The sequence below is a fragment of the Anguilla anguilla genome, chromosome 15 (genome assembly GCF_013347855.1).
Source record: "Anguilla anguilla isolate fAngAng1 chromosome 15, fAngAng1.pri, whole genome shotgun sequence".
In the NCBI taxonomy this organism is placed as follows: Eukaryota; Metazoa; Chordata; class Actinopteri; order Anguilliformes; family Anguillidae; genus Anguilla; species Anguilla anguilla.
The window spans coordinates 21497080-21509529 of record NC_049215.1 but is presented as its reverse complement, the minus strand read 5'-3'; the positions used below and the strand labels follow the sequence as shown (position 1 = coordinate 21509529).

Below are 12450 nucleotides of genomic sequence, written 5' to 3'. Positions count from 1 at the left end.
TTTTTTTTTCTCTGCCCAAATTTATGCAGAATGATGGAGGTGCATGTGGGCGGTGTAACTGATGTGAAGTAACAAAAAGAAAAGAAAATTCACCATTACTGTTTCAGTTTTCGCCCCCAGCATTTTAAAATGGATGGGGTCAGATACTGTTTGGTCACCCCTAAGGCTAACCTTTTAAATGTTGATTTTAAACCTGACTCTCACTATCCATGTCATTCAAAGGGTGTCAACCGTTGACCCATTTCACCGAGAGTGCCTCACCTGCAATCTGAACCAACACCAGTGTACTTTCTACAGCGCAGACTTCAGCCCCAGCACCCAGCATGTTCTGCTCAACTGCAAAGGTAATGTGTATCTGTGAAACTCCACAGCTCGATCATAGCTACTCGTTTGCACCTGTAGAAGCTGTGCCACACCGTCATTTTAAAATGGGAAAACCAGATGTGTTCTGCTGTCAGACTGTGGGTTGACTGTAAATTTTTTAGTGCTGCGCGTATAATTCACAGTAAAAAAAAAAAAATGTGTTACAAGTCCCTAAGGAATAAAATGTGCTCAGAATAAAATGCAATCCTTTGGAGTTGATTTAACAGTAAATAGTTGGAACCAAACGCAATTTCTGGGGATATGAAATCTATCTTGGTGTAGTGTCTTATTAAAGTCAATTCAACTCAATGTGTGTGTGTGTGTGTGTGTGTGAGAGAGAGAGAGAGAGAGAGAGAGAGAGAGAGAGAGAAATTGAATTGAATTTTCAATCTTACTGAGATTAGTGATCTCTTAACTACAGGTCCCGGTATTCCAAAAACAACAGTCCACAGACTGAGTGACCTAAGCAGTAAGTACAACGCAAGCGACTCATTAAATAGTCAAGCATTAAATAGTCAATCCTTCCATTACAAATAGATGAGTGAAAGCATAATAATAAGCCTGAGTAACCCCTAAAGTGGCAATCAAAAGCACCAAGGTAGCAATATGGTCTTTCCCCCTAATTGAATGAATACATTTGAGTGTGCTGTGTCTTATTTATTACATCATCCTGACAGAGCCATCCCTGTGACATGTAAATACCTTCTGGAGCGCCATAATTGGTGGTTCTGCATCTAATCAAATGGGGGCATAATTTCCTTCCTACCTTCAAAGGAATCTACAGTAGCATAGCTGTGGAATTCATTGATAAATGTTTAATCAATCTAGCCTCAGTACAGCACACACTAAACACATGAAATCAAGTCAACTGCCTCATTATTCTGTACTTATTTAGTCAGGTGTACAAACAGTTTCAGTGTTGGGGATGTGTATCTATCCTAAAGTAGGATTTTGTTTGCATACATGAAACTGCTGTGACTTTAGGAATGTGTGTGACATTTACTGTTAATTAAGGATGACAAAAATATAACAAGCTTCATTCCCATAAATGTTTTGTGTTGAATAGTCATTTCATATTGACCATTACTTATTTACAATTAAAAGGGGAAATCACTGTATTCATTGCTCTTGAAATAGATGTGTGGACAAATAAATAACTGCTGACTTGTGTTGGCAAATGGCAACAATCAAAATTCATTTTGGCAAAATCCATTTTGCAGATCGAAAATAAGGAAAGTGGGAAAGATTGCTTTCTTGTGTGTTAGTATGACTGTTTCAGCATTGCTGTATACTTTTCTGGGAGATGCATGAATATATGAATAACTGATGCTTTTGGGGAACGCGACTGGAATGCCTTTTTCAACAAGTGAATTCATTATAAACCCCTTTGAATTTTTTCGCTTTTTTATGATGTGTAAATGCACTACCCTGTTATCTAATAGGTAACCTGACTTTGGAAGAAAACAGAGAGCTCAGAGAGGCCTTGAAGTACAGACAAACCCCACGGAAAGAGAAACGAACTCTCCATGTGAATAACTATGGTAGGCACCATTCTGCTATACCCAGCCATGACAACAGCACCAGCATGTTTTGGATGGGGTAATGCTGGTCATAATTATGATCAAGAGCATGATAATGATATTGGTGATGATTATGAAGGTGATAATTATGATATTGATGGGGATGTAGATGATGATGATGGTGGTGGTGGTGGTGGTGGTGGTGCTGATGACACACACTAATTCTATTTCTATTTCAGTTAAATTCTGAGATCCGACCATATAGTTGTGAATAGGGATGTCACGAGAACTGATACTTTGGTACCATGTCAATGCCAAAATTCTGAAAATTGTATGGTAGTATATTTTACAGTATATTTGTACCAAGTCAAAAATGTATGAAATGTAGGCTGTTGCCATATACTACTACTGCTGTGTACTTATATTACTGAATGCAAGCACAATATTGTTTACTTGAATAATGGCTGAAGTACTTGCAGATACTAGCTGCTGTTTACTGTTAATTGTTGCATTTTTTTAATGTTACATGCCCCCTTTCTAGTTTTTTCAATTTCATAGCTTTTTAAAACCCTTTAAGGATGCTTTTGCGTGACTGATGAGACCACCACAGGCGTGATAGTGGTGGCTTCAGCAGGGGCTAATGGATATGTGGAAATGTGTCTGAAGATGCAAAGAGAGACCAGGCAGGGATTTAAATGGACAATAATGAGCAAAGACAGCAGTCAGGCTTCATATCAGCCAAAAATCTAATTTAACCTGACAAGACTCGGTGTCACAGTCATAACCTTTTCTCCTAATGCCTCAGTAATGGGATTTTATGTGCTTAACTCTTAATAATGATAAAAACACAACAAATCTGTCCTTGCTTCTGTGTAAGAGGTATATACATTATGATGCACATGTAAAGAAACCCATAATCATGGAACAGTCCTGTCATGGTCTTGACTTATCAGAGTGTAAAGGAATGCTTGGCAGGTAATAGAAATGCACAGACTCACATTTGATTAATTACAGATACTTAGACAATGAATTGCCAATGGTAGCTACGGTAGCCACAGCTCAAACTCATGACTGTAAGGATGGCCTGTACTCTTAGGGACACCATGGTGAGTCTCAGTACAGTATCGTTCACTGTATAATGTTGATCCAGGTTAGAGTAGCATTAGGGTTCTTTAATAGTTTTAATTCTTTCCCGTTTATTTTTATATAAATTTCCGCAAATTTTGTTTAACATGTCGGTATTCCCTTTCTTAAAACAGCATTGTTTCAATAATAAGTATCTGCCATGTCTTTCTGCTGAATCTGTTTTTTAATTTGTACATTCATGCAAGCTTAACATCACAAGGATTTATTTATGTCACTTCCTGAGTGATATGTGCAACTTTGAGTGACTAGTGTAACAAGAATGTGGATTCAGAATAACATGGTATCAATCAGACTATTATAATAACTCACTAACTGCATAATATTTTATTGTCAGCTCCTCCCCAATGGTTCTTCAATATAGCTCTGATGGAAATCTGGTGTTTTTGCATATTATAATTTCATAAAAAGTGTACAGATATGTAATCATTTGCAGTACATGCATACTCTTGTATTCTTTTGTTCTAAATAATGTCATCTTTGAATAATCATCAAGCCCACTGTTCAGATATCTCTTTTGTATGTGTGGTGTAAGTTTATCAACTCTGTTATTCTTTTTTATTCTAATTTTAGTATTCCCCATGGAAATATATTTTCCAGTGCATTTTGATGAAGCAAATCAGTACCCTCTCCTTCTCATTGTGTAGGTATCTCTGTACCTAAAATGTCCATGCTCCAAAATTTTCTAAACAATTTCCAACAATTTTGATGAACACTTGATTCAAAGTTAATACATATTTAAAAAAAAAAAACATATGTGTGATAAATAATAATAATTTAACTATGTATAATATATGTCTACAAAATATGCATCATAAATATGTATAATATATAAATATAAATTTAGAAATACAGTATAATTTCCTCTGATTATCAGAAAATCCTTATTATTTCCAGTGAAAGTGAACAATTTATATGAAAAAAAAACACTTTTAATGTAGTTTCCAGTATGCAATGAGATTTGATTTATATAATTATATTTATGTGAAAAACTCAAAACATAACCATAGCCCTAAATAAGCGTAGAATAGCATATGGAACATTAGCCATGCTGTAAATTGGAAAAGTTACAAGTAGTCTTCTAACCATAATTCATGTGTATTGCCTGTATACTTAATACTTAAAACAATACTTAAAGAAGGGGACATCACCTACACATAAAGACCATGTTATTCCTTTGTGTTTGCAGTGATGGCGCCCCCGGAGGCCAGTCGGTGAACGACCGCTTTCGGCTGGACTGGGACTCTGTTCTGGTCAGCTCGGATAGTGTGATCGTGGCCCGGCTGGACGGCAGGGGGAGCGGGTTTCAGGGCCAGAGGGTTCTGCAGGCGATCCACCAGCGGCTGGGGACCGTGGACGTGCAGGACCAGATCGCAGCTGTCGAGTGCGTGCCTGAGAAATCCTCCTCTTTATTCTGGAGCAGGCTCCACAAGGATGCCTTCTCTCTAAAGTCCTCCAAGGATGCTTCCAAGTTTTTACTATCGGTTACCATTAAACTATCAGTTTCAGAGGGTGGGAAAGTGATTGAACTCTTTCATTCTGAACACTCTGTTTGGCATTGTAAGTTACACCATTGATTTTAGCCAACAGAGGTGAGGAGATGGCACTCAGTTAAGATTGTGGCTCGTTAAATGAAGAGCAACCTTAACTGTCTATGTAAACTGCATAAAAATTAAGCCTGTGTCTCGAACAATCTCCCAAGTTATCACCGGAAGGGATCACTGTGGTGTACTGCTTACATTTTGCACATGCATTTACATCAGTGAGATTGATAATTTGTACAAATATGATTTTAGAAAGAATGAGGGCATTTTCTCAGCCAATAATATATTGAAAAGAGAATTTTCTCAGTACATGTTGCATTCTTAGATTACAGTGTAAGTCCTATTTCAAGCTTTACCATCTTTTCCTGGGTCAGCTACTTTCAGATGAGATGCACACCATGATTCCAAGCTTAGAATATCTCACACATAATTGCATCACACTGTTTTACATCACAACAGAAGTGCAGCAATTCAGGGACTCACACATCGTACTGGGCATATTTTTAATTTGTACACTTATACTTATTATGTGCTTATTCAGTGAGATAATTTGGGTGTAAAAATAAAAAAATCACAAAGATGCACATGCAACTAAGCCCCACCCTGGAAGATGAGAGATGGAGAGAGTAAGACATAAAAGATGGGAGAGAACCAGAGGGAGAGAGAGACAGAAAGCACCTAATCCTACCTGTAGCAGGCCTTGTTCCCACTGGATATCGCCTTACAGGCACTTGGAAACATGATGAAACTAAATTCCAAAATTTCTATTAATAATGCCCCCCACCCTTGGTATCATTTCTAAAAGAATTCTCCAGATATTACTCATTGCTCCCTGGGCCTTGCTGCTGGAGTCAATAACAGAGACAGTAAGCCGATACAGGGGTGGGGGGTGTGCCAGGATAGAAGCCTTTGGATCGCCACAAGGAAAAAAAAAAAACATTTTCCAGCTAATCTAGTGCTGCCTCTGTTAAGAACATAATCACTTGACAAAAGGCTGAGAAAGGGACACTATCAGACAGGTCTTCATTATTTTTTATTCCATAATGCTCTAAGGCAGAAGTAGGTCTCCAGCCTGGACATACAGCAACATTACCATTCGTGCTGAGGATATTCAGCTGAGCAACCGGGCATTAGCAACAGTTGAAATGAACATGTGACATGTAACTTTTTCCTGTGACATTCTTTCATTGTATGTGTAAAATATGTCTGAAGTGCAAGCAGCTAATGTGTTCCCATGCACTAGATCTATTGATTTATTTGGTATAAAGATGCTATTGTAGCATGAGAAGTTTCTAGGGCTGTATTGCTGGTAATTTTCTATCTATGGAATTAATTCTTGGTTCATGTCTGATCATTTCTGTCAGGTCTCTAGGCCGGCTACCCTACGTAGATGAGAATAGAGTTGCTGTTTATGGAAAGGTAAGGGAGGGAAGGGTGTTTTACTTACAAAACCTAACTAATTGTCAGTCAAAGTTGATGAAAAATGTTGAATTAATTCTAGTCCGTAGTTTAGAATGCCATGTTGATGTCTTGCAGTGACAACACATGAGATGGAATAATGCCAGGTAACAGTTGGAATGTTCTGGTCTCACAGTGATGTCTGTGTTTCCTGTCAGGCGTACGGAGGCTTTCTGACCTCTCTGCTCCTCCTCTCACCGGCCACCTTGTTCAGGTGCGGGGTTGCCGTGGCGCCGGTAACAGACTGGAGACTCTATGGTGAGCCATGCCATGCGTGTCATTTCAGCTTGATTGGGCCACAGCCTCTTTTACTATGCATGTCCAGGCTGCACTGGAAAAAGACTGAAAATTAATAAAACATTTTTTCTCATTTTGAGGGGTCAGACTAATGAATAATCTGTTCAGACTGTGTAAGCAAGTGTTCTTCAAAGTCAATGAAGTGCTCTTGTTCAATTCTGTAATGCATTTTCGTGTAAAAAAAATAATAAAACATAAAAATAATAGGTGATGTTCACCGGTCGATTTTTATTTTATTTTAAATCTTCTGAAAGTGAGGTGTCAGGATGTTAAATCCAGGAAGGGTTTTCATTTCACTGGACTCACAAGCAGGTATAATACAGAACCTGTCCTTTACATAAGAGACTGAATAATTCCAGCCTTACCAGTTAGGAATGTACTACAGTAAAATATTTAAATATCCATGTATCCAAAAATGCAAAGCCTAGGAACTGTTTCTTTGCTTAACCACTGTGTCTAATTGTGTGTTATTAATTTGTGGTGTACATATTACAAATACTACATATCATATGCACTTTTGTCATGTATTTGCTCTTGGTGTTTCTATAGCCATATCAGGTTAGGATTGACTGAGAATACTAGTTGCCTTTCAGCCTCCCAAATTATGTTTAGCTGCCATCAGTGAAGATTTCACAGTTTTCTGTACACAGTGAGAGGGTTAAGTCTTTTTCATCATTTCAGTTGGCAAAATTAAGCTTCTGGATGCATGTTGATTTGTGTCCTACCTGTTTATATATTTATCTTCAAAAGGCTCAGCCTTCACAGAGCGATATTTTGGGTACCCCCTGAAAGAAGATCGCAAATACCAAGTAAGGACTGATTTTACAGTGCTTTAATTTATCCGTGTGGAAATGCTTGGGAATTTAAATGCCTGTTAAGCACCTCATATTCAGAGCAATTTACATAGCGTCTGTTTCACATTTGTACAGCAATGTATTTACCTGAGATATTCAGATAAATGACCCCAAAGTACTTCCCCTGAAAGCATTCAATATGTCTGTCTATCTACAAAACTTCCAAAATAAAGGAAACAGACTGTTGTATCTGTTTGTCAGTCAGTCAGTCTGTCTGTCTGTCTGCTTGTGTCTGTAATGGCCAGAGATCGGTAAACAGGAGCGGTCATTCTCTTTGGCTGAAGCCAGCTGTTCTCTGTTCTCTCCCGTGATCTGAGCGGTCTGCACGACCCTGTGGAGCTCTGGCCTGACATACAGGCATGCACACCTGGTGACTGGCTCAGATGTTGCCAATTGCCCTTATTAGGCTTGTTGAATGTGTTGAGGCCTTAATGAACACTGCCATTTCACGCATGCCTCTTCTCAAGGATCTCTTGTATTGAGCACTCTGAGATGGAATCAGCCATTGCTTCCAACAATTCTGGGTAGTCTCAGTCGCTACCTCGCACAGTCGCTCCAATGAACACACTGCCAAATTTAATCTTAAGCTTCTTTTACACAGATCTCCAGTCTTCTACACAATATCACTGGGTCAAGCTATCACAAATTTCTCATCATCCATGGAACTGCTGATGGTGAGCATGTTAATTTATTTAATAAGTAATACGCTGCATGTTAATTCATGTTTTACAGAAGGTCACCATATGCTTGTGGTCATTATTGTCCGTTCACTCAGGATTATGGTAATTGCTGATCCTTTATATCTAACTGTATTTTATATTGTACACCCTGTTAAACACCAACACCTCCTCCTCAATATCTTGCGCATATCGGGGTCCATAAAAAATCTTCATGAAAGTAGTAGAGTATTTAGGGAGCAGAAAAAAATTAATGGAGAACACTGTAGCATGAAAATGAATGAGCTGTTGAAACCTGTGTTTTGCCTATTGAACATGTTTTATTTGCTGCTGGATGTGGTTTTGTATTTGGGAGTAAGCTGAGGTTCAGGTTTCAGTAGCAGTACAGGGCGGTTTTGCTACAAGTTCAATTTCTGTCAGGCAGAACATGCCACATGGGTTATGTGTATGAGCAAGCCTCAGCAATGTGGACCTACAGTTTCTGCACACCATAGGTTGGAGTTTCAATGCTTTTAAATAATGAATGTTGTGGCAATGTGTTAAAGGATGTGCTATATCAGGGTGTGTTTGCGTGTCAGATGAAAAAGTGATGGAGACGTGTGTTGGTGTGGGCTTTAGTTTGCTTTCCTTAATTCTATTTGGAGTTTGAGGGGAGCGGGTAGATAGGGCTGAGGGGCATTAAGATTGTATATTAAAGGTTGTTTTTTTATCTAACTGGGGAAGATGTGTGTGTAATAGAAGTTAAAAAATCTCTCCCCCTCTCTCTCTCTGTCCATCTCTCTCTCACTCCCTGTCTATCTCTTTCTGTCTCTCTCTCTATCTCACTCTCTCAGCCACCATTCATTTCCAGCATTCAGCTGAGCTTGTAAAACTGCTGTCAATTGCACATGTGAACTATACATTACAGGTATTCATTTCTACGCCACCTCCTTATTTTTGGGTATTTACTTACGACACACACACACAGACACGGATTTGAAATGGAACACCATGAGGCCAAAGTGCACACTGTCACACTGTAGTTCCCCCCATTTTAGAAAAAACAAACAAAACATGCGCATATGTATTTAAAAACTGCTCCAATGAGTACTATGATCTAAATGACATACTTTTAAAAATTCAATTTCTAGACAATTTTATAGTGGTGTTTTAAAGCATATGGTGGGAAATGTCTTCAAGGTAGTTTTGATTGTTTTCTGTACATGGCTGATTTAATTCATCCCGTTTGCTCCCAGATCTTCCCAGACGAAGGACACAACATAGTTTCCCTCAGGAGCAGACATTACCTGTTGCATTCTATCATAACCTTCTTCAGGGAGTGCTTTTCAGAAAGGTATCCCCCAACTGTCAAAGAGGAGGATTAGGACTGAGCTAGACTCAAATCCTTTAGTTAAGAACGTGTTCTAGCACCTTCTTTGAAAGAGGCCACAACAGTGACAAGAACATCTGCTGACACTGAAGGAACCACTTGTATTATGAAGAGGAGATGTACATGTATGTATGCTTCAGGTAATTTTGCTTATTTTTCAAGCCTGTATGGCCAGTCAAGTGTAAGAATTAGAATTATGGAGAAGTAAAAATAAAAAAAAAAACAGGAAGGTGTTCAATCTTCCTGTGTAGTGCCGTGCTGGTTGCCATGGCAAAATGAATGAAGGACTGTGGGCTTGTGGGGTTTCTCTTTTGAATAACCCATTTCTCAGTAGATATTGATAAATTCTCTCATATTACTTGTAATTAAATTTAGATAATACCAGAGTTACCCGAAGAGACAAATGTATTTTTTAGATGCTCGTTAACTCTTTCTTTACTGTGCTGTGATTATGACATATTATGAGCAGGTCACATACTGGGTCCTATATTGATCAAACAGAAAAACACAGTTAATAATTGCGTCCCAATTCTTATGCGGTAAAACTTCATATAATAATAATAATAATAATAATAATGATGATGATGATGATGATGACATAGGCATAATAGGCCTGACTTGTCCCCTTCTATAATAAACAAATTTCCGAGTCAAATTTTATTTGAAAAAATGTATATTTTGTATGTAATTATTTGCATATAGCCCAATAAGTGCAATGTGAATATGAGATTTTTATTTTTCATGGCATGCATAGCTATTTCTGACATAATGTGGTTTAAGAGCATAGTTAAACTCTAAACATAAATAGCACCTAATTCAGAAAAATTAATGGCTTGTTAAAATTCTGGGGTCACAACTGTGGTTGCAATAAAAGCCAGCATAAACAGGGAGGCCAGGACTGAAGGTTAGCAGCCTTAGTGTCTACAAAAGGCATGCTGATGTAATTCTCACAACTCAACAACTGTACAGGAAAGTGTCTTCGCTAATCTGTCCACCAAGGTTACTCCTTTAGACATTACTGATGAACTACAGCAAACTTCAAATTGTTAGCAGTTTAAAGCTTTGCACATTTCACAAAAGTAAGAGTGGTAACCTGTGGCAAAATGCCCACAAATATATATCTGATTGGCTACACAATCCCTGTGCATTCATACCCACTTTGATTCCCCAGTTTGTTACTGCTAAAGAGAATTGAGATTTCAGTTAACATGCCTGGGTAAATGAAGAATAAAAAGTTAGGAGCACAGATTGGTGTTGCGTTTGCTTGAACACCTGGAGTGCTGAAACTGTTTGAGATATTTGGACAGTTTCAGATTTTTGGTAAAACACTGGAAGGCATCATGATTGGCCAGATCAGAGTCACACCTCTCACCACTCACACCTTTGACCCATTTGATAATTTCCACAGTCCCATTGTGCTTTGCTCTGTGGGCACTATCAAAATTAATTTGGACAGAGCCTCATTTTATGTGCACAAATGCTTCCCTTTCCTAACTGCATCTTCAAAATGGAGCCAATCAGTTAATTATGTCATGTTCTTTGAGTCTGAATAAATTATATCATTCGGTATTATTTCGTTTTTTTTTTTGTTTTCTTGCACAGTGGTTACATTTGTGCAAGAAAACAAATGGCTTATGTATTCTGTGTTGTACACTCAGGTACACTAAAACTGGGGGATTAGGATTAGGTTTATTTTATTTAAGAAAGGGACAGTGCACATTAATAAACATGATAACTTAGATGCACCCTGTAAATGTTCCATATTTAGCCATACAGGCTAATTTTCATCTGTAGTCCCTGGGCAGGTTCTAAAGATTGGTGTGTGGAGTATAATCAGCATGTTTAATCATTTAAATTGGCCCAATTATCCTAATTATTTTTACAGGTGTATGAAAACAGATTGATAATTGTCAGTGAATTATGCACAATCTTCTATTTATGTTTTGCAAATATATTTGCAAAGTTTCAATTTAGAGAGAAGTAGACAGGAGTCTTCATCTGTCCATTTTGGTGAAAGAAAGCCTTTAGCCAGACTCATGTTTATAAAGTCAAGGTGTCAGACTATCTTTTAGCATTTGTTGTTATTTATATGCTACCATTCAAGGTACTTAGCTTGACACAACTTAAAATCTCTCATGTGCACACACACACACACACACACTTAACTATGTGAAATAATGTGAATCACCGACTTAATGATTATCTCTATTGTTATGGCATTTATTTATTTGGTTCTGTTGCCATTCCGTTTAAAATTTATACCGCTAGTTCCGCGATAGAGGATGAATACCGTAATTACGAAAATAACGTCATTTACCTTAGATAAACATTGGATAGTGTGGCCCCCCCCTCGTGGTCGTGTGGGCCCCCCCAGCGGTTGTGGCCCTAAACAACCACATAGAGCGTTTATGCCACGGGCCGGCCCTGTGGGGTGCCATGGAGTCTATGAGCATGCAACTTCAAGCCCTTACTACTGTTGCTACAGTTGTGTATGCTATTTTGAACATGTCCCACTGCTGGACATGAGATCTATTAATTTAATAAATTAACGTTAAAAAACATGGTGGTTTTTTCCGCTTTTTAAATTTTTTCGTGATTTTCAGCAACTATGCCGTGACTGCTCCATAACTTCAGCCAATATTTTTCATGACAAACACCCAGTCTTACTGATCAATAATCTGTAGTATTTTTCCCTTAGACTTTGCCAGAAATGATAATTTTACAGCTGTTCTTTAAAAAAATATATTTTGATGATACCCCCAGATCCCCTAGAGGGTTGCAGAGTCTATGCACCCCAAATTCAAGCTAAAGTTATGTCCTTGGTGGTTGTACAATGCCCTCGCTCATTGTCAATCCCAAACTGATCTCATGTCAGTGCATTGCCAATGGTAACAGCATTGTTAACCAGTACAGGCAAAAGTGTTCAATGGACTCTGTATTGTCGATTCTGGTCACTGAAATTCCTACACTCAGGAAAAAAAAAAAAAAAAAACTCTTACCGACTATTGTGTTGCAGTCAATTGCATTACGAGTAGCCTTGTTGCCAGTAGATATATTGCCAGGAAAGGATGTAAATGTCTTTGTAAATATATACTTCTGGGGAAATATGGGAGCCAGATGAGTTTGCTGTATAAATGATGGCTTTTATTATGTAGTCAAAGTGGTTGTATATGTGCAAGTATATGCAGAGGGGGTCAGGACACAGTGAATGAGGTTTAGGAACAG

The 12450-nt window shown here is 38.2% G+C and overlaps 1 protein-coding gene across 1 annotated transcript in view; it reads left to right on the top strand.

Moving 5' to 3' along the window:
• LOC118214528 (inactive dipeptidyl peptidase 10-like) overlaps positions 1-12233 on the top strand; it is a 126061-nt gene extending 113828 nt beyond the window's left edge. The window contains exons 16-26 of the mRNA XM_035394558.1: positions 223-344; positions 785-832; positions 1806-1904; positions 3600-3669; positions 4216-4410; positions 5935-5989; positions 6187-6286; positions 7076-7134; positions 7781-7853; positions 8690-8763; positions 9092-12233. Of these exons, the coding sequence (XP_035250449.1) occupies positions 223-344; positions 785-832; positions 1806-1904; positions 3600-3669; positions 4216-4410; positions 5935-5989; positions 6187-6286; positions 7076-7134; positions 7781-7853; positions 8690-8763; positions 9092-9220 (1024 nt within the window). The 3' untranslated portion in view covers positions 9221-12233. The remainder of the gene's footprint in view (positions 1-222; positions 345-784; positions 833-1805; positions 1905-3599; positions 3670-4215; positions 4411-5934; positions 5990-6186; positions 6287-7075; positions 7135-7780; positions 7854-8689; positions 8764-9091) is intronic.
• The last annotated feature ends 217 nt before the right edge of the window (positions 12234-12450 follow it).